Raw genomic sequence first — 27,067 nt, 5'->3', positions numbered from 1 at the left:
GACTACGATCAGTACGCGATTCTGTACGGCTGCCGGACCAAGATGGGCGGACTGAGCCACCTGGAGTGGCTGTGGGTGCTGTCTCGCACCCCGTACCTTACCGCGCCCACCCTCACCGCCATTCTTCTGCGTCTGTCCCACCACGGGTTTCGACCGCTGGCACTGCATCCCACCGAGCAGAACTTCTGTCCAGACAACATACCTGGCGTGTAGCGAGGGGTCATGTGTCGTTCAGTTGTCATAGGGATGCGATGCGCAGAGAGTTCAGAGGCACAGCTGTGGATTTGCAATGAGATATGATATGACCGATAATTTCGAACAATTATTGAATAAATGAATGCAATGTATCCACTGGCGGATCCAGGGGGGGCCACCGGGGCCATGGCCCCCCCCAAAAGCCTGAAAGGGGGGGCCAACATATCTTTTGGCCCCCCCCAAAACGCTTGGAGAAAAATTAATGTGAGAAGGTTGCGTAGTAGATACCTACTAGAATCAGCAGCGTGATTCAATAGCGTAGAGAAAGTCAGGGGCGCGGGAACTACTTTCAGACTGGGGGAGCACACCATAATAGAGATCAACCTAGGGTCCCCCCAAATCTAGTTTTCTCACCGGTTTTAGGCCGCTTATTTTTCATCCCTTGGCTTTTTCAACAAAAAAAAAAGAAACAGTTGCAAAAAAGGACGGTATTCCGTTTGAAAGTTGTGGGGGCACCGCCCCCACTGGCGGATTCAAGGGGGCCACCGGGGCCATGGGCCCAAAAAGCCTGAAAGAGGGGGCCAACATATCTTTTGGCCCCCCAAAACGCTCGAAGAAAAATTAATGTGAGAAGGTTGTGTAGTAGATACTTACTAGAATCAGCAGCGTGATTCAATAGCGTAGAGAAACCCAGAGGCGCGGGAACTACTTTTAGACGGGGGGGGGGGGGAGGTCACACCATGATAGAGATCAACCTAGGATCCCCCAAATATAGTTTTCTCGCCGGTTTTAGGCCACTTATTTTTCATCCCTTGGCTTTTTCAACAAAAAAAGAAAACATTTGCAAAAAGGAGCGGTATTCTGTCTGAAAGTTGTGGGGGCACCGCCCGCACGGCCCCAGAGTTGGGGGGGGGGGGGGCAAGCTGCCACCACTGCCCCCTCCCCCCGGTTCCCGCGCCTATGGAGAAACTACCGGGTTTACTAGCTTCCTTCATAAAGTGTCGTCATGTCTTATCGTCACCCGAGAAGGTCTTATTGCATAAATATCGATTGAGCTGTCAAGTTAACAAACTTGCTGTGGCAGCCTGACCTGACATGACCCGGCAACTTTTCATTCACGGAATATGCGCAATAAATTTTTTAGGAAAACTCACTGAGTTTTCGTTGAAAAAAAAAACTTGTTTTGTTTCGTAATTGTACAATGTACAAGAAGCATATGAGGGACCTTTTTGTCCCTTCCTGCGAAACGGTAAAAGACTTATTTCGGTCACAGCTCAGGCCAATCTCTAAGGGTCAGTCGGGTCACTTATTTCTTAAAAGGGTCCTTACGGCATCCAAGGACCAATTCCGGCTTTTGAGTGCGCCACATCAGCATTTGATGCTACGACAGATGTCGAAATCTGAATATATGTTACAGGCCGTATGAAAATTCGGTCCGTTTGCAAACGGCCTGGCCCAGTCAGGCCATATGAAACTACCTGAAAACACCGGCCGTTTGCAAACTATGACCTGAAATATCAGACCGTTTGAAAACGACCTAGTTAGTTTCGGCCTAGCGGATCCAGGGGGGCCACGGGGTCATGCCCCCAAGCCTGAAAGGGGAACAACATGTATTTTTTGTCCCCAAAAACACTTAAGAAAAATGAATGTGAGAAGGGCGTAGTAGGTAGAGAGAAAATACCGTATCATTAAAAATCTGTGAGCTTGATAAAAGTGTTGGTCTTGTCTTCACCCAAGAAGTTCTTATTGCACACTTTAACCATGGGTGAAAGAACCTTCATCCCCTGGTTCTCCTTCATCCATGCTTTAACTCTCGATCGACGTGTGAAGTTATCGTGTAAGGTATCATGAAGCCGATCGCGACGAAACTTTAGTACCCTCATGGTGACAAAGTCTGAAAATTTCATGACCCTGACCCAAGTGAACTTTGACTTGTGGCCTATTTCTCGAGACTGTTTGGCCATGTTGGAGGCCATGTTTGGCCGGAATAGCGATTCGGCGTATGTCGGCTCACATTATCCGCGCTTTTATAGTCTTTTCGTGGTTTAAAACGCTCAAACATGTGATATGATATTGCTCCCACGCATTAGGGCGGATGCCAATGTCACCTTACGGTCAAGTCAGGTCATTGACCTTTGATGACCTCGGTGCACTTTTCCGAGTTTAACATGTTTCTAGGATAGTTTCGTTTAGCTGATTTTGAATTTAGCATTTTGCAGCCATTTGAACATTTACGAAGTAGTTTTGATGCCTTCGTATCATGTTACGTAGCTTTAACTCTCGATCGACGTGTGAAGTTATCGTGTAAGGTATCATGAAGCCGATCGCGACGAAACTTTAGTACCCTCATGGTGACAAAGTCTGAAAATTTCATGACCCTGACCCAAGTGAACTTTGACTTGTGGCCTATTTCTCGAGACTGTTTGGCCATGTTGGAGGCCATGTTTGGCCGGAATAGCGATTCGGCGTATGTCGGCTCACATTATCCGCGCTTTTATAGTCTTTTCGTGGTTTAAAACGCTCAAACATGTGATATGATATTGCTCCCACGCATTAGGGCGGATGCCAATGTCACCTTACGGTCAAGTCAGGTCATTGACCTTTGATGACCTCGGTGCACTTTTCCGAGTTTAACATGTTTCTAGGATAGTTTCGTTTAGCTGATTTTGAATTTAGCATTTTGCAGCCATTTGAACATTTACGAAGTAGTTTTGATGCCTTCGTATCATGTTACGTAGCTGCCAGTGGTATGGACACCTGCTATACGGACGCCCATAAGTACTCCTACTGGTTGATCTGACCTGACCTGCCCCGACATGGTCTAAACGCATGAAGACATTATCGATGATCCAAACTAACATGAAATTTGTGATCAGCACAAAAAAACGTATTACAGCCTTACTTTAGGAGGTTCTGACAGGTCCTGATTTTCCCGTCTTTTGGGTCTGTGACCTGACCTGGGCGGTGTTTCACGGCACGCTGCCAGCCGCTGCCAGCGCTGATGGCACTTTTGGTTTCAATGGAGACATCAACAAGCCTATACCCACAACACTACCGAAGGCTGACCTTAGCTCGCGGAATGCGCTGTCAGCGGCTGTCAGCACGACCGTGAAACACCGCCCTGGAAGGTCAACCAATGACCAAGGACCTTAAAATCGGGTATCATCGGCTTCGTCTCGTCACTCACGGGCAACACGCCTGTTTTTTTTTCCGCGAGCTCTAGCTTAATCAGGGGCCGAACGGCAGGGGGTCCAACCGACACCTCCCAGCCCGCGAAGGCTGCGCCACGCACCGACCCGGAGCGGGCTAATTGGTCGACAAAAGCAATTTGAAGTGTTTTCAAAGTAATATTTAGGCTCGGGTTGGGATGGGCTACCATTTCTATTTTTTTTTATTTTTAGTTTAAAAAAATATCGTTTCAGGGCTGTGACGAAAAAATAAGTGGCCTAAATCCGATGAGAAAACAGGATTTGGGGGTACCCTAGGTTTGGTTACTTGCAGGAGTTGGCCCCCCCCCCAAAACGCAAGTCTGGATCCGCCAGTGAATGTATCTGATTTGATAAGGAAGTGACAGTGTTACATCAGAAACAGTAGCTATCAATTGATATGATATTATAATCGCACAATGTACGATAAAACGCTGAATGAAGTTTGTCAGTTTGAACAGGACGAACGATGTGTTGGTTTCAAGTTCATTTATTTTGTTTTCTCCAAAACATGAAACAACAAAATAGTGGTTTGTTTCATACACTGGCACAAACCTTATCCACTGCTACCTCTTGTAACCCCAATCCTTCGTCAGGACGAAATCGCATTCACCGCGAGGCCGTCCCCCACGAGTTCACTGTCCAGTTCCATTTGCCGGAGCATTACGACCATTTCGGCCACCCCTGCAGTGCGTGCGGGGTCAATACCTGCCCTCCCTCACCTCATTGTCAGTAGCCCACGCAGGCCCGACAGCACCCCTTCCAATCGATCGATCTCGGTAGGACGCCCAAATAGGGGTGGCAGGCCACCAACGCCAAATGGACCGCACTCTTAAAGGGACAGTATCATCGAAAAAAAAATCCATGTATGGAGCTGATTTTTTTTACTAGCATTTCTTATTTTTCTGAATCAGAAAAACATAGTTTGAGGACCGAACTCGGTGAAAAATATTGCAACCACATTTCATTTTCATGATTCATTTTCATGAGCGAACCACCACTATACAAGCATGGCCGCCAGTTTGGAAGCATGCAAAATTACTACAGAACTGGCGCAGATAATACATTATTGACGCTACGCTTACGCGGTCGTTCTTCTGATTGAGTTGTCCTTAGGGAGAGGTAGCCTTAGGTATTGCCTATAAAAATATAACGTGACAATTGGAGGGAGTGACAATTGGACGTGACAATTGACAATGGGAGAAAATATCACGTGACAATCACGTGATAAACGTCATACATTGGAGGGAGATTGTGATTCAAGCTGGAGGAATTCCTTTGTTGAGCCGCTAGAATCCGAAGGAAACAGCGGAAATTGCCTACGACTATTTAATGAATTTAACGGTGATGAATAAGTGCGAAAAACGTTTTGGCTTTATAAAATTTGATGAAATGACCAGGGTAAAAGTTTTATTACTGGCGGTCAATTCAAAACGGCGCAAACATTTAAACAGTGAAGATAGTGAAGCACGATTCAAAGTGTGGTACACCTTTCGTACTTTGAGCGGCGATAGCGGGATAACGGTGTGGAGCTTCGAGGATCGGTCTTCAGTTCCCGGACCAGAAAGGTGGGGCCTATGCAATGTCAAATTTCATCAAAATGGTGATACTGTCCCTTTAATTAGCGGTCGGCGCGGCGTAAAGGTGTGGGGACTGGAGGTCTCCGGGTGGCTAAATCTGCATGGAGGCTAGTGGCTTTCGTTTGTTGTTTAGATTATTGTGCAGGCATCTGACGAACTCGGCTTGATGCTGTGATATCTCTTACGAGATGGCATCAGTAAACGAAAACCGTTTAAATAAATTTTGCTGGCTTGGATGATCATGGTTGTCTCTGAAGACGTTTGATACTATGCTTAATAGTTAAATGCGGGAAGTTAAATTCAGCTCGATTAGAATAAGTCATGTATGATCACTGTTCAGTTTAAGGTAATATCAGGTTATGTTTCAAATAGATTGCAAGGCGTCTTTTGCATGCATCAACGTATGCCAGCTCGGTTATCGAAGTGAGCGGCCATTACCTACTATATACCTATGTATTTTGACGTCGAACGTTATCAGTTCCCAGAAATTGTGCATAACTATGATATGATGTTTACCGCCACTCAGCCGTTTTACATGCAGTTTCACATTTCCTTTTATGATATAACGTGGTTTTCAACAACTCTGTTATGCACTTTCCTCAGTTGAAGGAAGTGATGTTATTTTAACTAACCCGGAAAATATTTTTCGTTCCTTCGAGATTGTTGATGTCCAACTCTGTTGAGAGTGTCTCTACTGACGAACTTGGATTCTCGTCGTCTATTAGACTGGCCATTAATGTAAATAATGCACTTTATATATTTACTTTATTATATCACATTTACATCACTTACAATGATTTGTCATGTTAGGGTATTTTAATCTGTCATGCAAGAGATCTAAGGAAGATCAGAGGGATATACGACCCGTTTAACCGTTTTGACACAAACGCGTGTCGGAACGGTTCTCTGCGCATGAGGGCGCAGCGAACCGACTCGGTTCGTGCCCGATCCCCATCCCCACACCCCGATCCCCACATCCCATCCCCGCACCCCCGTGTCCCAGCGCCGCCCCGCCCTTGGCCCGGCCACACCCGTTTCAGTGACCTGCCATTATCACCCTGTCATTGTGCGACACGCCGATCCTCCACCGGTAATGGTAGGTGTCGAATTCCGTGACGTCACACGGGGTAGCGTGACGTCACAACAGGCAGGCGCGTGGAGGAATGTTCAGTTTGCGTTTTCGTTCCACCACTCTCTGATATGGGAGTGATGTAGGTATGCAGACGCATCACATGGTATGTTTAGAAAGCAGTCAAATATGTGTCAAAAGGAGATGGTTCGTGATGTGTTGAATGTGGTACTTTTGCGGATTTCTCTTTGATTTAGTTCTGTCCTTTGGCACTTACCTAAAATCTGTAGAACGAGACAACTTGTTTTGACCGTGTTATGTATGTTCCAACTGCTTTCGTCGGTATCATAAAAGCCTCGGTCAATGATGTTCAATAAATCCACGTTATTCACATGTGACGAATATGTAGCATTCCAGCATACAGCTACTCCTCTTGTGCCCAGCGTATATGTATTTTCCACTGTAATTACCGAATGGTTCTAGAGTTTACTACACAATACAGGAAGAGGAAAATACCTGTTGCGTGTTCAACACAATGAAAATAGCGGGAACTTCCACAGGCAGTAGGTACCCGCGGTAGCAGAAAGGCATGTCGGCAAAGCATGAAACACCCACTCTGTAACCTTTCGTCCAGTTGCTTCAGTGCGGACCGCCATATCCCGACTTGTCTCACTGTTTTACGGTCTCACAGCTCTAGCACCGGCCAGCTGTATTTACCATGAAAATATCCACCTTTCCTCCCATATTTTTAGAGGCGGACCCTGTGAACTCGTATTGGTGTGCCGAACGAATCCGTTTCGTCACTGGATTGGTATCTAATACCTCCACCTAGCACCCATGGGAGCATATCACACGGCGGTTTTTACCGTGACACATTGGAGCCGATAAGCACCTGGATCACGGCGCTAAATCCAAGGTCGGAAATGAATGCTTTGGTATCACGACTTTCCTGAAGAAGTGGCCTATTGACTCGCCTTTGATCGCCACCTGAGGCACGCTTAAATAATGCTCCTAATAATACGCATTGATTGATAAGAATTGGTTTATCAGCACAAGCCAAGCAAAGGATACGCCATCTAATGCATCTGAGACTTCCCCCGCACAAAGGTCGCTATGGTGCTGCACAAATAACTCTGTCCATTGAATCCCGAGAACGGCCAAACAACGCCATTGTGCACTTACCCACTTGTGTCGATGTCGTTAAATAAATTGTTTAATTGATCAATGCACTGTTACATGTATTCCACCTAATAGAATGCCTGCCACGCTCGATATAGACCACGTTTCCATGGGCACTCTGATCCAAATTACCAAATTTAAATCTTATATTTTTTTCTGGGACTATTCGTTGTCTATCAGTTAAAGTGGATTAGCTATATATAACCACTTAATCCCTTATTTCCATTCACATATAGCCTCCAAGTATACCGGATTAGCTTATCTACTTTAACTGATCCGGATCACCAGTGCCCATGGAAACCGGGTTATACAGGTATGTAGCGCAAGCGCCAAGCCGAGTCCTAAATTGACTTTATAAGACATTATTAAGCTGTGCATTGATTGTGTCCACGTATTCGATGCTTATTAAAACTTTTTCTTATTTTACTAAACATATAGTAGCAAGTAGCAACCATAGTTGCGACCTCTACATTCTATTGCTAATAAATGATATAATAGGCTGTATAAGGGGGGGGGGGGGGCACTGACGACTTTTGATCCCATTCTTTCCATGCAACGTCCATAGGGCTAATGTTAAAATGCCAAAATCAAAGGGGGCACGGTGCCCCGATGCCCTCCCCGTTCCGCCGCCTATGCAATTCATCTCGGCTGGCTCACGCCTATATCCAGAATGGACTGTGCATTATGAAACCATTGCGCACTATGCACTTCATTGACACGTCCTGACCAGACCAGACGTGCCCCGTGAACTCTGCTTTGTACCCAGCCATAGACAGCATGCCGCTAGTGGACGTTTAAAAAAATCAGCGGCTGTCTCTGAACCATTGACGTACTGGAATTTGGAAGTATAGACATTCATATGGATTGGATACTTTTCCTCAACTGGCGACATTGTTTATGATATATGTGGTCTTCGAAACTGTCCCAGCATGTGTTCTTTGTCCTTGCATTGCGATACGTGCTGAGACAATTTGGCCTGGTCTGGTGGTGCAAACATTTATGACGTTGCAGGTATAGGAATTTCGACAGCCTTGTAGGTACTTACGTGAGAGTAAATGTCCAGCTATCGAATTCTCAGAACCTTGGACTGCCATCGAAAATCCCGTGTGCCGAACAAAGTCAAACTACATTTTTTTGTGGGTACCTTACGTAAGTGTGTGAACCTTAGCGCTGGCTTTCCCTTGGGGTTTCGATGAAATAGCGCCATCCGCCAGCTTCTGTCTGACATGATATAGTTATGATCCACGGCACCGTGTTATATTTTTCTTTGCAGTGTTATTTGCTCCGTTGAATAATAGGTATTGTAATTTACCTACGAGTATATTCATAGCACAAAAGGTTTTTTATTGTGTGACTGCGCGACTCTTGCTGCATGGTCCTGATGATACACGGGAAAATTTCAATTTGGCAAAGGAAAGCCTTGGTTCCAAGGCATGCCTTCTATGAGATTCAGTGGAACCAAGCGTGAGTAATTGAGTATAGGTATCTTACTGCATCTTAGGACACCAGGTCATGTCTCTCACTCCGAACGGCGAGGGACTAACCGCACGCATGCGCTCATTTTCCTCGTCCAGCCACGACACCGCAGTGCAGAGCTATGAGCTGTCGGCGTGTTCTGACGAGGCTCTCAGATCTCTGAGAGCTGTGCTTTAGCGCTAAACTGACTCGGTCACCCGTCGCCCCTGTCGTTGCGCTAATCTGTCGGCGCCACGCCGACCACGCCGGCTGGTGTCTTTTCCTTCCCGGTGGCCGACCGGCCAGCCGTGCACTGGTGAATTTCAGCTACTTTTGGCTGTGTTTCAACAATATTTTCGTCATACAGCTGTGCCTTTGTTTGGACAACAGGTGCGAGCTTTTGCTTGATTGACGGAAACTGTCAGGTTATTTGAAATTCGTGTCATAAATGTACTTCGTCTCCATTCAGCACATTTGTCATTTGTCAATCCAAATACATACGTTGATTGTTTCTTATGATTTAACCATTTTCGCTTAAGAAACGAGATTTGCTGATAATGCCGGGGCATGAATAATGGCTGATTGCAGCTGTTGAATTGACATGCCCTGAAATTACCGAGCAATTATTGGCTTTGACGTTGAATTTAACATTTTGTTATCCCATGTGAAGGCGAAGCAGCGCCTAAACAAAAACCGTTCTTCCAATCAAACTTTTGCCAAGTGGCAAGTACCTACTACCATATCGCTATGGTTTATAAGTTTAGGTACTTCATGGAATTCTTCTCCATAAAACGTTCAATATTGTCACGTGAACACTAAAAACATTTTAAAAGACGATAACGGATTCGAGGAACCAGGAATTGGTATAGGCGGCATAGTGGTTCTGCTGCTGACCTTACACTTGTCGTATGCGACACCGGTTTCATTCACCCCTAACAAATCATCCAGTAGTACCCTACCAGACCACACCACACCCGCATGCCGCCGGTCGTTTTCCGCCTGACGGGTCAGCCCGCAGGCCAAGACGCCTGCCGCGCGAGGCGCGAGCAGTGCAGTCAGCTGGCCGTCGACCCAGCGGCGCCGGCAGGCGGGCTGTGGTCGGTCGGACCACGCCTTCGCGTCCATCATCGCAGGGCGAATGGCTGTTGCACACGCCATACCGCCAGGTCATTGCCACGGGCATCTCAGGAAACATGGGTAATGAGACGGTGGACAGGGTGTTGTTGGATTTACGTGTGTGATGATGTGATTGCAGCGTTTCTGTTGGTATGTGTGGGTGTGGATATGCTAGTGTTTTGCATTTGTTGGCTTGTATGATGGTTAGCGATATGTGTGAATGTGTGTACGTATGTTTGCTTCTGTGCATGTGTGACCGTTCTGACCGTTTCTGCGTTGATGTGACGATGTCCTGACGACAGACTTTCACTTTCGCGCGCGGCGGTTCGGCTATTGTTCCATTATTCTGATCATTTGTCACATGAGTTCTGCGCGCATTTCACCGCGTGGTTAGTGTGTGCTGAGTCGGGGAGACAAACGACGCACGATGTTGATGGTTTCAACGTTCGTGTGAACAATACTATCAGAAAACGGCTGTCAGAACGCCGCTCTAAAGTAGGTACTCCTGCGTATGTGAGACAAAGAACATTCAGGTCAACGGCATCATGACTCAAATGCGTATTATTTAAACCGCGAGTCGTGCTTCCTTCTTTCCTACTTTCGAGTGATAATTCTGAAGTCGCTCGGGCACGTATGGGTTTTTACTTTGTGGTTTACGAATCATGCCTGGTATTATTTGGTCTATACTGCTAAATTGGTGAGTTTGTGGTAACGCTAGAAATCCCGTCTTATGCAAGTTATTTTAGAAGTTTCACTAGGCATATGCTTAGTGGATGCCTATTACTGATGCGTTTTAATATTTTGCTCGGAGCCCTTGGGACTTTTTTGGGGGACTATCGGCTCCTTCTATGATTAGGCTATTTCGCTTTTAGATGCCTGCATTGTGCAATGTGATTGAAGCGCCGATCTCACTAACCGGAAACAATCTTCCCTAACCCGAAAAGATATAAATAAAGAAATCGCCTGCATCTTCGATGGCGGCCAACGTTGTGCACAGTTGTACGACATCTTCTATACAGGAACTAATTACAACAGATACAAACGATAACCGTCCATCAGAGTCTGGAGTCGCAGCACTCCTCCGAAATCTCAGTATCAGATAGGCTGGTCACGTCAGGGGTGCTTCCCGAGCTCGTTTGTTTTGGTATCAGCCAACGTCCGCCGCCCACGAAGCCCTCATTTTGGGATACAGGGTGAGCGGCTGGGTCACAGCAGGGACAGGTGGGGCACGGAGCAGTGCAACGACAATCTCCACCGTATAGTGTAGTTAGGTACTTCAGGCTGCGGTTTTCTGCGTCACGTAGAAATGGTCACTCGCCGAGAAAGGAAAGGGGAATGGTCGGTTTTTGCGCTTCTGTCTTACTCAAGGCCACTTGCATGGGAGGGGGCGACCTTGGGACCCAGACTGCACCTCTTCAGTACAGCTTAGAGATAATAACGGCATCCTTGGGCTGGTAAGGGGTGATGACCGAACAGCCGGCTCCTGGCAGCAATGCCAATTTTATAATGTTATGAAATATCAAAATCATAAAGCACGCATAAAAGCAAAATCATGAAATCAATGACAATCGGCTGGTCTAGTGGCCGGCCGGTCACGTGGTCCCATGACAGTCGTTCGGACATGCATAAATTTTGACCCACGGCTGGTCCCTGAGCCGATGTGGGTCGTTCTCCGGACAGCGTGGTCTGCAGGTGGCTCTCCTGGACCGGTGCAGTGTGGCCCCGTGACTGGCTCCCGAACCAGTGCTACCTTTATGACACCGGGCCAGACGGGGGCAGCGACCGGCGGGCTGTCTCGGCCGGACTAGTGCTAAAATCCGGACCCGGTACCGACTCTGCCAACCGGTTATACAATGGGGGATGGGCAAGGGTGGGCGGGGGGGGGGGTTATGGCGAGGGTGTCTCTGGAAGGGGAAGGGTGTCAGTAGACACTGGGTGGGTCCAATGTCGGAACGGGTTGTGAGATGGATTTAGGAAATGGGGGTCAGTTTACATGGTGGCACAGATGTGCTTGCTTATTTTTTATCGAGAGATTTAATGATCTTCTCGCGTTAGTTCATCATTCATGTCTTATCAAAGCAAAGATTGATCATATAGTTTCAATGAATACCTATATGCACTTAAGCTGGCACACATATATGGATTGAAACTAAAATATATGTGTATAAGGAAAGGTTGTATGGAGAATCTTTGCTATGATGTGCCGTATTAAAACTGAACGGTCATTTTGCGCGCTTCTTTACGCGGCAGCGCGCTACTTTTCACTGCCTGGTTTTCCAGAGCTCCGGCATTTGTATGTCAATCGTCATAATCATTAGAGCTGTACTGTCACTGGTATAGGACTGATTGATGGGCTGATGCTATCCAACAGCTACAGTCATCATAACCCGAACGACGTCGCCACATACATATATTGACCAGAATCGCTGTACTGATGTCACTCGTCTACCTGGGAAGCACTTAGGGGCCTCATCCAATATCGATAACCATATTGTGGTCTTTCACGAACAAGTAGCACACTTTCTCGTTGATCTACGTTTCTGTGAATGTCTTGTTCTTGATAGCACAACATAGCTCCCTACACGGACAAGACTGATCGCCGATATGGAAGATATCGGCCCGTCTCCGTGCAGGGTTCGGTGTTGGGGTGCGCTGTTCTCACGGTGCCTGTAGACCGTACCCGCGGCGCTGCCGTCGTGCAGGTATCCTCCCACGGACTCCAGACGATGCACGAGCACGTATCCCACGTTTGAACGGTAGAGAGACACTGAACAGGGTGAGTTGAACGCTACCGAATGATCGGGAGATGTGGTGGTGATGACGGTGAAGATTCGGCTCCGCGGCTTCGGCTCCGCTAAGCCGAGAAGTCGGTGCTGCATCTATCATATCATGTGCAATAGAGGATGGTTGATCAGTTTTGGGCTGAAAGCAGACGATGCCAATTGACCAGTGTATCTCTGCGTCAAATGTTCTCGTCCCTCCACACTCCACAGTGTCCCTCCACTCCATAGTCCACAGCATATGAGTCAGACTGGTCAAGTGCACAAGGATCACCCACCACGACAAATACACACACAGCCTGGCGGTGACCCAGGGCGGAATGTCAGCCGTTCGGTGGGTGGTCCCGGGACAGGGTGTGCCTGGCCACTCACCACACCTCAGCAGCGACATAAACGTGCACCTGGCCTGAAGTGCACCCCAGCCATTGACTGACCTTAGGGGCTCTCAGACTTGTGTTTTGTTTACGTTTTACGCACAGTGTGAGTGTGGGACACATGCTTGCCCAACTGGATATGATTTTGATAGCATTATCAGTCAAAGATATTGAAAGGCCTGTGGATACTGAACTTGCTTCGTAGTTCGTACATACATCGAACTGAGCAGTGGCCTGTGTTCACTCCGATACCTTGCACTGCGTGACCTGACATCACCTTAGAAACTAAATCCTTACCTTCTGTTGGTTCTTATGTGCACAGGAAGGGAATAACTTGCAGCGACGTTCCGTATAAAGGCGTGGATTTTTTCCAATTATTTCACCTAATATAGTGCTATATGAAAAAAACTACAGAGCCGGATGCTTGCACCAAACTTATTCATTCGTCACCCCATGGTGTTTCCGCATGCACAGCTGTGGGACATAAATAACTAGGTAATGCTCCTTGGCTTGGTATCGTATTGGCCATCGTGCATGTCAACAGCCAGCATGCATAGTAGTTTTGGCAACTGACAACACGATTGTCTGGGACTGATTCGGCACGGTACCTAACTGGACGCCGGAAACCGTCCGTGCCAATGCTTCCGGAACGGGTTTTCTCCCTGTGGATCCACACAGCTGTAGGTGATGTTCCTTCTACAACTACGATGCCAGCCCCATGAGAAGCAGGGTGACCTTTGAGCGACTGCCCGCTACTACCTGCAGGCTGGCCACTTGTTCCACCTCAGTGGCCGTACCCACCATCACCTCTGCCACTCCCAGCCGGCGGCCACCGACCCCTGGCGACCTCTGGTGACCTCGGCTGACCTCTGACCCCGCGTCTGTTCGTCCGCCGCCGCGGGCCGTCCGGCGGCGAACGGTGCACCGGCCGCGGTGCGGTCACGGAGGCAGCCGCGCGGTCGCGTCCTTGCAAGGTGAAAAGGGAGAGAGAGGGAGGGGAGGAGAGGAGAGGAGGCGGTCCGAGAGATGAGGTCGTGCACCAGGAGCCGGTCCGTGCTTCAGGCGACGTGGGAGAGGCTCGCCGTGTCTGCCTGCTGCCTCCCTCATCTCCCGCACTCTTTACACCGGGCTGTTTGGGCCGGACCGGGCTGCGGCACTAAATAGGCATATCCAGTGGAAGGCACTCGCTATCACGGATATTACTTTGTACGCGATTGACTCAGCAGCTGCAATTTTTTGCACCATATTTCACAAATAGATAAGAAATACACAATATTTTAATTCAAATACAAATAAACACCATGTTACAATCAGCAATCATTTTTTTACACTCATCATGGCTTTATCTCACGAAATAAACACAAACCTTACGACATGCTTTTGCGGTGGCCCACTCTGTGATGCTATTTTAGAACCAACTTTGAAAGCGTTTCTTCGCCCATGGTCGCCACTCTGCCGCCACCACAGTATAACCACTGCCGTGATTGCGGCCGCCAAGGAGCTTCCGTGTTTGACCTCAGGCCAGCTGTGTCGTGTAGCCGCTACTCGCCGAGGTCAAAGGTGAAACGTAGCTCTGCGGCTATGAAATGTCCCCGTCGTGTACCGTTCTACGCAATTTGCACCGGAAAACATGGATTCCCGTTCATAGCGCATTGATAAGTAGGACTTTATAGAATTGTGAAACCAAATTTTAGATGATTTACGTTTATTTGGCCATTTCGTTCGTCGTTCGGTTCGGTTCGGTCGTTTCGTGTATGTGCTGCAACCGTGTGCGCCGTTACAACACTATCAACTCTGTATAGCGTTTAAGTCGTGTACCGACCGGATGGTGTGTGATAAAAAATGGAAAACTTTTCCCCCAGCCAACCTTGACTTAGTTCCCTTGTGCACATTCTGCATTCCGCCAGGCTTTTTCTGAAACTATCAGATTTAAGTTTTACTGCCAGGAATGTACTGTTACTGTTGCAAGGTGTCGGATTTTGCCCAAACTGCAGCAAACACCGTGGGTAATAACGGTTTTATACAGCACCTTGACGCAGAGTTGCGTGCTTTTAGCAGGGGCGGCAGCACCAGGCCCCCGGCCCCGTCAACCTGTGACTTTTTGACTGTCATATGACAGCCTGGGTGTCACCATGACCGTGAACTGTGAGCTTGAAACTGTGGGCCTGAAGGCTACACCACGGTGACCCATCCGGCGACCTGTCACATGTCGTTTTAAAATGTCACAGATGTGGAGCACCTGTCGACAGGGAAAAAAATCGAACGCTCGTTTGCGCTTTTATCAAGAATGGAGATGTTACAGGCAAAGTGAAAACTCGGGCATTTTGCAAAATGCCTAGGCAATTTGCAAAATGCCTGGCCGGCTAGGCATTTTGCAAAATGCCCAGGCAATTTGCAAAATGCCTGACCACCAGGCATTTTGCGAAATGCCTAGGCAGTTTGCAAACTGCCTGACCCACCAGGCATTTTGCGTACTGCCTAGGCAGTTTACAAAATGCCTGGCGGGTCAGGCATTTTGCAAAATGCCTGAGTTGTGATTGATTTATTTTACCGTTTTTGTTTACCACAGGCGTTGACCATGTCGCTCCCATGTGCCTGAGCCCCAAACACATTCAATATTTACGAATATACCCACGTCTTGCGCCACTTCCGTCGAGATGGAACCACTACTGAATGGTGTAGATTGAGCCAACGTCTCCCTATAATTTTCGCATACGGAGTTGTAGCCGTTCGTGTGTAGGAATGCTGCGATGGGGCGCGGAGCATGGCACAGAGAAACAAGGGCGCGGAAAAACGCGGCGACCGGCCGAATATTGACCCGACATTCTTCGTTTCCCGTGCTTATTTACATCACGGCAAGAGAGGGCCGCAGCGATACGGGGTTGCCAGCGATCAATAGAACAGAGACAAGCGTATCCAATAAACATTTTTGTTAATCACGTGTCACGTGGAAAGAAATGGTCTATATCTTGAGAAATCAGCCATTTTTGGTACATTTCAGGAAAAACAGCATTTAAAAACAATGGCAATGCATTGGAATGAGATGAGATACATTCCATAGACAACAAGAACATGTGGCTTTTACGCTTTTCCAGAAAAGCAAGTTTTTGGTCATCCACGACCCACGTGCACACCTTTGTAATAAAAAGACGCTTAGAAATTACAAGTTTTACATGCAACGGGCATGTTCATCTTTACACAGTCACAATGCATAGATAATGTAGACGTGTGGCTCGCCAACCAAGCTACCATACATCGAAAGAACATTCTTTTCTGATCAATATCCACACAAAGTATTTCCAGAGTCATCAAGGCTCGTAGAAACATAACCGTGTTTAACGCGTGTTTACCGATAAAACCGCGCCGGGCGCCCGGTAGCCGGCGCGGCGGCCGGGCCGCTCGCGCTGCCTCGGGCTCAGTGACATTGATCTCGGCAGCGCTACCCGGAGAATGTCTCACTGTGTGTCCTCCAGGGGGGCGACACGGCTATTCGCGCAATGTATTCATTTATGGGCCGCGCGGGGCCTCGCGATGACGCGGCTGGAGGCAACTGCCCAGCGCGCTAGGATACTTCTGGCGGGGCCGGGCGCTGAACGGTGTGCAATGAATGGGTTATGGTCGGGCAGAGATGAGGCATTGAATTTGAATTGACATCAGCAATCGGGTGGGGAAGGAGAACGTTTCTAATCGAGCTTGGGATGGGGAAAGCCGAAAATATCACGATCGGCTCATAGCTCCGACAGGGCCGGGTGCTGTACCATGTGTAGTATATTTAGGCGGGCAGACAGAGATGAGTTATTGGATTTAAATTCACCTTACCATCGGTTTCTGGTGAGGTTTGAAGACGTCTTTAGTCAAGCTCGGAGTGGGGCAACGGCCACTGGCGGATCCAGGGGAAGGCATTTGGGGCAAATGTCTTCCCCAACAACCATAGGGCAGCGCCCGAAATCGATTTTCGAGAATAAATGAAAACTTTACAACTTTTCTGAGGAAATGTTGGTTAATCACACCGCACAGCAGTCGCAAGGAATCGAAATATGAGTTTTTCAAATTAATTCCGAGAAACCTTTTTGGGGTAAGCCCCCGCAGTGTCCAATACCGCTTCCTGGATCCGCCAGTTGTGAATAAGTCACGGTCGATACCGAGCTTCGGCGGGACCAGGCGCTGTACACGTTGTTCTTTGAATGAAGAGGTGGACAGTCACCTAGCCCCACATCCTACTGCTATGCCCGTGCTTCTGTGGGTGAAGCACTAAAGCATCACGGAATCCCAGAGGACCCATGCGAGTCGACGAGGTGGCCGCTTTGGCCGCCGGGTACTGCAGCTCCCTGGAGTTGCCTGGGACCGATGGCAAAACAACAGCTCCGGCGGTGCCCCTATGGGCCGTAGTAATTAGTGAATTCCCGTAATGTGTAGAGATCATATCCTCAATGATCTCCATTACCATTTTATATTCCTAAACAATATGACAGACCAATTATGCTTGCCTACGTTCAGGCATTACCTCTGATGGTCATACGCCCAGTACAACATGTGTTGTCTGTCAAAGAACAATCGACGACGGGATCCCTTCTCATCATCTTAAGCCATCGGTTGTCAATTCACCCACCCCGTTTCCCTAAAAATAGACGGTCAGATTCGGCCTGGGTCCTTACGACCCCTCTAAATTCGCCAGAGACGGGATCGGATCGCCGTTATTGCACCCGTCTTAGTGTCTTAACCCTCGCCCGCACATGGGGGGGGGGGGGTGGTTGCCACCCCCCCCCCAGGCAGTCTTTCTGCTCTGCACTCAACATTTTTAGAGCTAGAAGGCTGATTTTTCGTATAGCTGCTCGTCTATCCTTTCTTGATGTCCACTGAAATTTTCAAGTTTCTGTGATTTTTGGTTTCGGAGATATGACCTTGTTTTTCAGGTCATGTCATGACCCAAATGGCCAATTCTCAACATCTTGCGTTTGCCATGGGCCTTGTGAGCTTTTGACACCCTGATTTCGGCCTTTTTTGCCAGTCTTACCTCCCACCTATCATGGAACATGTTGTTCGACGATGTACAGGGGTCAAGGTCAGGGTCAAGGTCAACCTAGGTCATCTAAGATAATTGCGTTTTAGGCAAGCTGAATTTACTTTTTGTGAAGTTTTTTGACTGCATTTTTGGTAAAAGCTTCTCAGATCATGATTTCATGTGATATGAACCCAAAAACAATCGGTGCACACATCAGTATACACACAGACACACACAGACATACAAACACATATAATTGACCTTGACCTAACTTGACCTGAAATGACCTCAGCAGCAAAATTCTGGTCGGATAGTGTGACAAAGAGGTTCTAGCTGGCTTGGCACCAGAAAACAGCATCGTCATCGGTATTTGATAAGCAGCGCACTTGATATCCAACGGTGACCCAAAACAGCAACATTTTTTAGTTTGACCTGACCTGGAAGGTCAATGACTGACCTGAGAAGGTAAAACTGGGTATCATTGGATTCGTCTCTTCCCAAAGAATCTTTTTCGTCTTTACTGCTAAGCTCTATCTCCAACAGGAACGAAATGGCGCGGGGGGGGGGGTGGCAACCACCCCCCCCCCCCCATGTGCGTTCTAGGATGGGAAAATGGCATGTGCGGGCGAGGGTTAAAGGGACCCTCCCACCTTAACATTAGTTTTGAGTTGAGATAGCCAAGTTTGCGGCCAGGCTCAGAAACCACCATTTATCCTGGTCGCAACCCCCGCAGCTTTATGGTGTTCAAGAAATGTCTTCCCTTTACTTGCAGGGTGGGACCAGCGTGGTCCCTATCTCTTAACCATTACGGGAATCTGATGACGTCATCAGGCTTTCAAACGTCCGTTAAATGTTTGACTAAAACGTTTTGTAGCACGCGGTGGTATATGCTGCTTTGCGCGCAAGAAATGCCGCACTTCCAAATAAATTCGCTAGGAACAGCGGAGATCCCAAAAAGTAAACAAAAGTAAAAGTCGTAATATCTTGAAAACCGGTGAATATTTTTCGATGAAATTTGGTAGATATTCGTTTTTGCTCTTTCTGAACCGAGCGACATCACTTTCATGCCAATTCATTAACTTTTTTGAAGGTGGGAGGGTCCCTTTAAATACTATGACAGCTTCGACCACGGACGTCGGACGGGGTGATCGTTCCACGAATGTACGCACCATCCAGGCCTAGGATGCATCGAGGTTTAAAAGGATACAGTCTGTAGATCAATCAACAAACAATGGTGGTATGCAACCACTTTAAAATATCTCCCTGGCTCCCGCAACGTTCCAACGCCCCTCCGTTATGCATTCGCCCTGTGTGTCCGCCGAGCCGGCTTGCCTCCAATGACGTCATCGGCCGGCCGGCGGCGTTCAAGGTCAAACGGCTGGTGTCCTTACCTGGAGTTCTATAGCCTTGGTGTCCTCCCACTTGGTGCCCTATCGCTTGTGATTAACCGCTGTTGGCGGCACTTACAATGATGCTTACGCATCGTCGCTGGTGTGAGTTCGATGTCAGGCATTTTGCAAACTGCCTGAGAAAATAATTTCAGGCAGTTTGCAAAATGCCTGGTGGGCCAGGCAGTTTGCAAACTGCCTAGGCATTTTGCAAAATGCCTGGCCGGTCAGGCATTTTGCAAATTGCCTGGGCATTTTGCAAAATGCCTAGCCAGTCAGGCATTTTGCAAATTGCCTAGGCATTTTGCAAAATGCCCGAGTTTTCACTTTGCCTGTAACAGAGACATAAAATCTGGTTCTATGATCATGTGGAAAAGAGTTCAACATTATCTCGCCCATTATCCTTATGCCTCCTTCCTAATTCACCGAATGTCGAGTGTTGTTACGTCATCTGATGATGTCATTGGTTGGCTATGTCGTGACATGGCATGACTGACCGAGGCACCGTGAAGTCACTTTACGAATTGTTGTGAAGCCATTATAGTTATTTACAAGTACCTGCACAAAATAATGGTTCCGTGCCTATGCACGCGACACCGTCTTTAAATGGTGTGATCCGATACCGGTCTTTGTGTTAGCGGAAACTCGAGTAAAATATCGACTTCAGCCGTGGCCCGCGGTCCGTACCTCGCTGCGAAGCTCATTTCGTGACAATAACGTGCCCTTTCTGCGTGCAATGCCTTTTTTTTGGTGGCCGCAACTTTCGTTTTTAGCCTCGTGAGGAGGTAGGGCATCCCGTGACTCGTGTGCTGTGTCTCAGTCATCAATCCCTAAAACTCCCGGTATGACATTTTCTCGCAACAGACACTGTCACGCACAGCCGAACGACTTAGTCACTCGCAAGGCCGTCATGCGAAAGACTGCCTGACTGTCCGGTACGTGGTATTCCACCTCATGTCAATTATCAGAACTTTCAACGTTTCATCGGCAATATTATCTGTCCTATTTCAGGGTTCGCGGAGGAGAGCTCTTCGAGTTCGTCACGGAGAAAGATCATGTCAGCGAAGCAGAGGCGGCGCTATTTATCAAACAGATCCTGCGCGGTCTGGAGCATATGCACTCGAAGAGGATAGCACACCTGGATTTGAAGGTGAGATGAGGCTTGATTTGAAGGTCAGAAGAGGCTGGTGGATTCGGGAACCATTTGCATTTGCAGGGCATATAGCCCTGTCGTCTGCATTGCATTAAACTTATTTAAATTGCCGCTTTCCCCATACATATATAATGGAATGTTTAACCAATCAATCTTGACTAAATTTGAGAGTTGAGGCCCTATTCGTCAATATTATACATACAGTATGTTAGTAACACACGATAGGTACCGATAGGTATGCTACACTCCGAGGGTGATAAAATAACTTCTGTCATTCTGCAGCCGGAGAATGTGATGCTTCTAAGCAAGAACCGTCCTCAGCTGAAGCTGATCGACTTTGGCCTCAGTCGGCGCATAGAGCCCGGACAGGAGCTGCGGAATATGCTCGGTAAGACGGTGCTGCGTAATTCGGGAGACTCCAGCACGTGCAAGGCCCGGGGAGCAGCGTAACGCTACGGTCAACAACGAACATTTGCTTGGACTGGAGCGTTACATCCATTGTACAAGGTACAGGTCTCGCGAGATTAAGCGGTAGGTTTTGCACTTTTACATTTCCGGTTATATCTCAGAAACTAATCGATCTACGATGAAGCCATTTTACACGATCATGGCCGGCTTGTAACCCAACAAGTCGATCGCATCTTCAACACTTAAAAGCTTAAGACGACGAAGATATAGCCTGAAGTACACTAAATTTTCTAGGTGCAAAACCTACCGCTAAAACCCGCTAGCCCTGTACATTTATGATATATAGGTATACAATCCCTTGATGTTTTCAGATGTATGTCGCTAAAGAAGGCACCACAATGTTGGCGTTCCGGGCATTCACGGCAATTAAGTATCTATTGAGTTTCACACATCAATAATACCTATGTGTTCGATGTGCGGATGTGACGCGAATTATACGTTATCATGTTGTTTATTCACAGGTACACCGGAGTTTGTGGCGCCGGAGATTATCAACTACGAGCCGCTGGGCCTATCGTGCGACATGTGGGCGGTCGGAGTCATCACATACATACTGTGAGTCGGTGTCGAGTCATCACATACATACTGAGTCGGTGTCGAGTCATTGCATGCATACTGTTAGTTGGTCCGGAGTCATGGAATAAAGTGAGTCAGCTTCAAGTCATCACATGCCTTATGCCTACATGACATACTGTTAACCCTCGCACGACCAGGCCATTTCTCATAACACGAACGACCAGGGGGGGGGGGGGGTTGTTACGACCCCCCCCCTGGCGTTTCGAAACGGAAGGTCGTAGAGCTTAGCGGAAAAAACCAACGGATTGCTCTCAACGAGATCTCGCGATTGGTGGTATATTTTTTGGTCCTAGGTCAACATTTGACCTACTTATGACCGGTCAAAGGTCAAATTTTCCGAAAAAATCAAACTTTTTCAACTTTCCGCGGCGATTGCGGCAAAACGGTGGGAGATATCGACTTGAAACCTTCACTATCGTGTTCCTTGATCAATTCTCTATCGTTTGGTATGTATTTCGTTTCCCTAGCTCTAAAAATGGCGCGTTGGGAGCGCCGGAAGTCGGCAAGGTCACAGTCGGCGGCAGAAATTCGAAAAATCAAAATATAAATTTTTGAAATCTGATTGTATTTTTGGATTTGGGAGGTCCATTTGCTCCCTATAGAAGCTAATATTGCTGCATATTCCCATTGAGGTGACAAGAATTAGCAAAATAGTGGTTCGGGCGCTTTCCAAAAATAGTACCGGACGCTGTTCCTCTTGTGACGTCATAGCTCCGTGACCTGACCTGACCCGGTCAATTTTCTTGCACCACACGATAGCCAATGCTTGCCCCAACATGCATGGGAAGTTTCATCATGATCCATCAAACAATGTGGGTATCACCGGCAGAAAACCTAGGGATTCGGCGCACACGTTTGGTAACTGTCGGCCGGAGGCTGTACCTCTTATGACGTCATAACTCCGTGACCTGACATGACCCGATCAATTTTTTTTCGGCAAAAGATGCGCAAATGTTGCCCCAGAGGGTATTGAAAATTTCAGCCCGCTACGACAAGCCGTTTAGCGTGCACTTCGAAAAAACCTCAGGGGGGGGGGGGTGATACAACCCCCCCCCCTAGGCGTTCTAGGGTTAATCGGTCTGAAGTTACCGCACACTTCAAAGTTGCATGCGAGTCGGTCAGAGTCAAGGACCGAACCAAGTAGGAATCAGGACCTTTATGCCGTTAATCGATCATAGTTACCACTCATGATGGGTCAAGTGGCGTCGCCAATTCACGATTCAGTTTAGAAGTGTTGATATGTTCGGTGTCGACAGGGCACCCGTGTCACATCTCCGGAATGTCATGTTCTTTCCTAATTCCCTGACGCCCCTCCCCTTCTCCCGTAGACTGTCGGGCGCGTCTCCGTTTCTCGGGGACTCCCAGCAGGAGACATACGCCAACATTGTGGCGTGTGACTACCGGTTCGATGAAGAGTACTTCAGCGGCACCTCAGAGGCGGCCAAGGACTTCATCGCGCGACTGTTCGTCACCGATCCCAGGTAGAGCTATAGTCACCGTGGCTATACCATATGTCGTCAGTTCCTATTGTTGCAAACGCATCAGTATTGTTGGGGCAAAAAAGTTCGTCGTTTGTCCAGATCTGGTTTGAAATTGAACTTTTAACATATTTTTTTTTCTCAAATAAATTGGCATCTTCCCAATGATTGAAGTGTTTGCGCCCCATTTCAACACTGTCAACTACCATTGCTCTGACAAAGAGAAATAAGAACGGTCCACGAATATGAGACCTTTACGAGTCTGTTGTCGTTTGTTCGTACCTTATCTCATCTCGGTACGGTGTTCCAGGAGCTGTTTGTTGCGCTCTTTCCCGGCAATGCTCTACCGGCTCGCTCTGATTTCCTGTGAATGTTGTGCCAGCGTCCGGCCTCATGCAATGTCAGACACTGTCAGTGTCTCCATCTAAAGCTGGGAATGCTTTCCTAGTGTCCCATGTCGTCATTGTGAAATGTCATCGTCTTGGTGTCATTTTTTCGGCTCGATAGCTATTAGCTACCATACTTCCTCTGCTTAGCGTTTGGTCGCTGACGTAATGCACAACTAGATGCGCCACCTCTGAGGATGCTTGGATGATCAGCTAGCCCCTTCACCCAACCTCACCCAGCTGTTTGAACCTCCATTGGTGTCGGCTGACCCCCGTTTCAGCTTCCGATATCAGTCCAGCCATTCTCGGTATCTCCAGAGCCGCATTCCTAGGGGCCGACCAACATTCCATGAGGGGACCAGAACCGGGTCAAAGTCTGAGACAGCTCCAGCTGAGGCGGTGTGGGGTGACTGATCAGGAAGTTACTGCAGTACCTAACCGGTGTAATGCTACCCATCACACCTGATCAGCCCAGTTCCATGAGTTATTATTGTGTCTTATAAGCTATTTGAGCGATACCGTAACTGTTGAGTCTTTCTTTTGTGCCTGTCTCTTATATTTATCGTATTTCTGCCACCAGGCACCGTGCCACTGTGCAAGATTGTCTCAACCATCCCTGGATTCATGTGAGTCGCTGATATTTTGTTTTCTAGCTTTATTGTGATTTGTTTATAATGCATTGTTGTCGTCTTCCTCTTGTGCGTGGCCAGTTACTATAACCAGCACACTTCAAGTACTTACTTGTTTACGGAAAGCGAATGAGGTTTTGCAGAAATCGTTCTCGTTTCATGTTACGACTTACGACTCTTTGTTGTTTCATACATCAACATCGATTCAATATGTGCCTTTTCTAGCCGCCGACCAAGCTGCAGATGACGGAGCTACGTGTGAATACCGTCAACATCGACAACCTGAAGACGTACCAGGCGCGAAGGAGGTGGAAGGTACGTGACTGGAGCGGACAGACTGCACTGCCACGGCGGTGACAGGACGCCACGGACAGAGAGGCAGGGATTATTTTTGTTTGTTTGTTGGGTTAGGCCCTTTCGGTCTGACAAGACCATTTCAGAACGGGAAGGATGATAGGAATTAGGGGGAGACACTGGTCTGGGCAGACACCCTAGAGAGTCGCCGGGGCTGAGCCCGTCCGGAGCCCCCCAAGCACTCTGCACCCGGCTACGGGGTGCGCTCCCTCGGGAGCAGCGGATTGAAGTTTTTTTATACTATTTTTATTTTTCCATAAACGACGGCGGTGTGCAATACAACTTGAACCCCCCACGTTTACATGAAGATTCCAATACTCGTGTCCGCTCTGCTTATCCCACTGTAAATGCTAGAATGCCTCAAAATTATTCACTGCCTCATGCCTGCTTTTTTAACCAAAGACCGCCTCTCCGAACTATGTGTTGTAATGTAACTAAGATCGCTGTTTGTGTCCCCCAGCTGTCGCTGCGTGTCATCACGCTCTGTAACCGGCTGTCTCGGAGCGCCAAACTGCGCAGCCGCAGTCAGAGCCTCGAGCTGCTCGACGAGGGCGCCCAGATGTCGGCCGTCTCCGTCAGTGACCTGGCCGTGGCCGCGTACCAGGTCAGTCGGCGGTCAGCGTCATGAATAAATACAAAATACGGGGTACTTATAACTGTGCCTTCTAATTTTTAACGTTGTTAGACAGTGAAATTGGCCATATCTCGAGTTTGTAGACAAGTTTGCATGCTTCTATTTTCCTGTCGTTTCAAGCTTCGGCGGAGAAGCAACCTAGCGTATATTGGTGGACGTAAAAAACAGCGAATGACGTAGGTACGAGATAGGTACCTCGTAAGGTGACAGATTAAAGATAGATGCCGTTGGCTCAGACATCGGCGAATGGCACCAACTCTAATCCTCCCCGATACGGTACCTATACACCGGCAGTGTGACGTCACTCCCAACTGATACTTGTACTTCTCGGTATTTCTGACCGATAACTCCACACTGGGTGGATTGTATCATGAGCCAGGACCAGGAGGAATCGTTCGATAGACGTTTGTACCTCCTTGAAGTCGACATGCTGCTTTTGATTCACACCAATGCTTATCTCTTCGGACAGGATGAGAGTTTTGTTGTGTCTGCTCTCTTCTGCGCTGCGGAGGAGGGCAACGTCGCTGGAATCAAGAGGCTCTTCTCGATGGCGAAAATCGACCCCAATGTCTCAAACCGAGTAAGCGGATTACCAAAGCTCAAAGGTGCATGCATGTGTTTGGTACTATGTGTTATAAGCCGTTATTGTTCTTTATCGCTCATAATGCTGTCTGTCTGCTGTGTGGTGCTGCTAATGTATTTTCGTCGTAAAGTAAAGCTTAGAACGTCACGAATAACAGTATGTGCTTGGCGTTACCATCTAGGATCAACTGTTCCTGAATGCTTGGATTAAATTTAACGGTGGCTAAGGATTAAGAATAGATTACCCATGTGGTTATCAAAGGCGGTAGACGGCAACTTCAAAAGAATGACAGTGGTCGGTGGCCTGGAATAGCTAACAATATCTGGTCCGGGTTGTCAGTCTGGTTATCTCGCCTCAGTCTCCAATCTTCATGCCCGCCGCAACTTTCCATTCGTTACGTCACTTTTTCGTTTTATTATATCCTGTTCTCAACATTCCGTGCGAACATATGGCAGCCTCATTATCACATCACTCACATGTACCAATGCAATCATCTTACAGCAAGGTGAGACATCAGTTCACGTGGCCGCTGGAGTGGGACAACTGGAGGTGGTGCAGGCGCTAAGGTCAAAGGGCGCCGAGCTGGACAGGGTGGACGAGCGCGGCGACAGTGCTGCCATCTGGGCGGCTCGGCACGGCCATCCCGCTGTGCTGAGCTACCTGATCGCGGAGGGCGCCGACGTCGACTGCAAGAATAAGGTGAGAGGCGTGAACTGCGAGGAATGAGAATATTATATTCCCATTGTCTGAGAGTTGAATTAACAAAAATTCTACCAATGAACCACTAAGTGTTTCTATAGTAGGACGGTGCGACCATTGAGTTAAAGGGACCCTCCCACCTTCAAAAAAGTTAATGAATTGGCATGAAAGTGATGTCGCTCGGTTCAGAAAGAGCAAAAACGAATATCTACCAAATTTCATCGAAAAATATTCACCGGTTTTCAAGATATTAGACTTTTACTTTTGTTTACTTTTTGGGATCTCCGCTGTTCCTAGCGACTTTATTTGAAAGTGCGGCATTTGTTGCGCGCAAAGCAGCATATACCACCGCGTGCTACAAAACGTTTTAGTCAAACATTTAACGGACGTTCGAAAGCCTGATGACGTCATCAGATTCCCGTAATGGTTAAGAGATAGGGACCACGCTGGTCCCACCCTGCAAGTAAAGGGAAGAAATTTCTTGAACACCATAAAGCTGCGGGGGTTGCGACCAGGATAAATGGTGGTTTCTGAGCCTGGCCGCAAACTTGGCTATCTCAACTCAAAACTAATGTTAAGGTGGGAGGGTCCCTTTAAGTGTTGTTCTGTTTCGCCCTAAAGTGTGGAGAGACCCCGCTTCTGGTCGCCTGCAAGTACGGGCACGGTCCCGTGGTGCGAATACTGTGCGAGGCTGGCGTGATACTGGATACGCAGGATGACGTGAGTACTGCGTGCCACAAACGGCAGACTCCAGCATGCACCG

The 27,067-nt window shown here is 47.9% G+C and overlaps 1 protein-coding gene across 1 annotated transcript in view; it reads left to right on the top strand.

Annotated features, from left to right (window-relative positions):
* The window catches only part of LOC122387393 (death-associated protein kinase 1-like), a 60,013-nt gene that overhangs the window by 7,005 nt on the left and 25,941 nt on the right, over nucleotides 1–27,067 (top strand). Inside the window, exons 3-12 of the mRNA XM_043377548.1 lie at nucleotides 20,356–20,494; nucleotides 20,780–20,885; nucleotides 21,427–21,520; nucleotides 22,870–23,022; nucleotides 23,986–24,031; nucleotides 24,260–24,349; nucleotides 24,849–24,992; nucleotides 25,492–25,602; nucleotides 26,107–26,304; nucleotides 26,926–27,024. Of these exons, the coding sequence (XP_043233483.1) occupies nucleotides 20,356–20,494; nucleotides 20,780–20,885; nucleotides 21,427–21,520; nucleotides 22,870–23,022; nucleotides 23,986–24,031; nucleotides 24,260–24,349; nucleotides 24,849–24,992; nucleotides 25,492–25,602; nucleotides 26,107–26,304; nucleotides 26,926–27,024 (1,180 nt within the window). The remainder of the gene's footprint in view (nucleotides 1–20,355; nucleotides 20,495–20,779; nucleotides 20,886–21,426; nucleotides 21,521–22,869; nucleotides 23,023–23,985; nucleotides 24,032–24,259; nucleotides 24,350–24,848; nucleotides 24,993–25,491; nucleotides 25,603–26,106; nucleotides 26,305–26,925; nucleotides 27,025–27,067) is intronic.

Source organism: Amphibalanus amphitrite, unplaced genomic scaffold, assembly GCF_019059575.1.
Source record: "Amphibalanus amphitrite isolate SeventyFive unplaced genomic scaffold, NRLGWU_Aamphi_draft 000285F_arrow, whole genome shotgun sequence".
In the NCBI taxonomy this organism is placed as follows: domain Eukaryota; kingdom Metazoa; phylum Arthropoda; class Thecostraca; order Balanomorpha; family Balanidae; genus Amphibalanus; species Amphibalanus amphitrite.
Note: the sequence above shows the minus strand (reverse complement) of the source record. Positions and strands in the feature narration are given on the sequence as shown.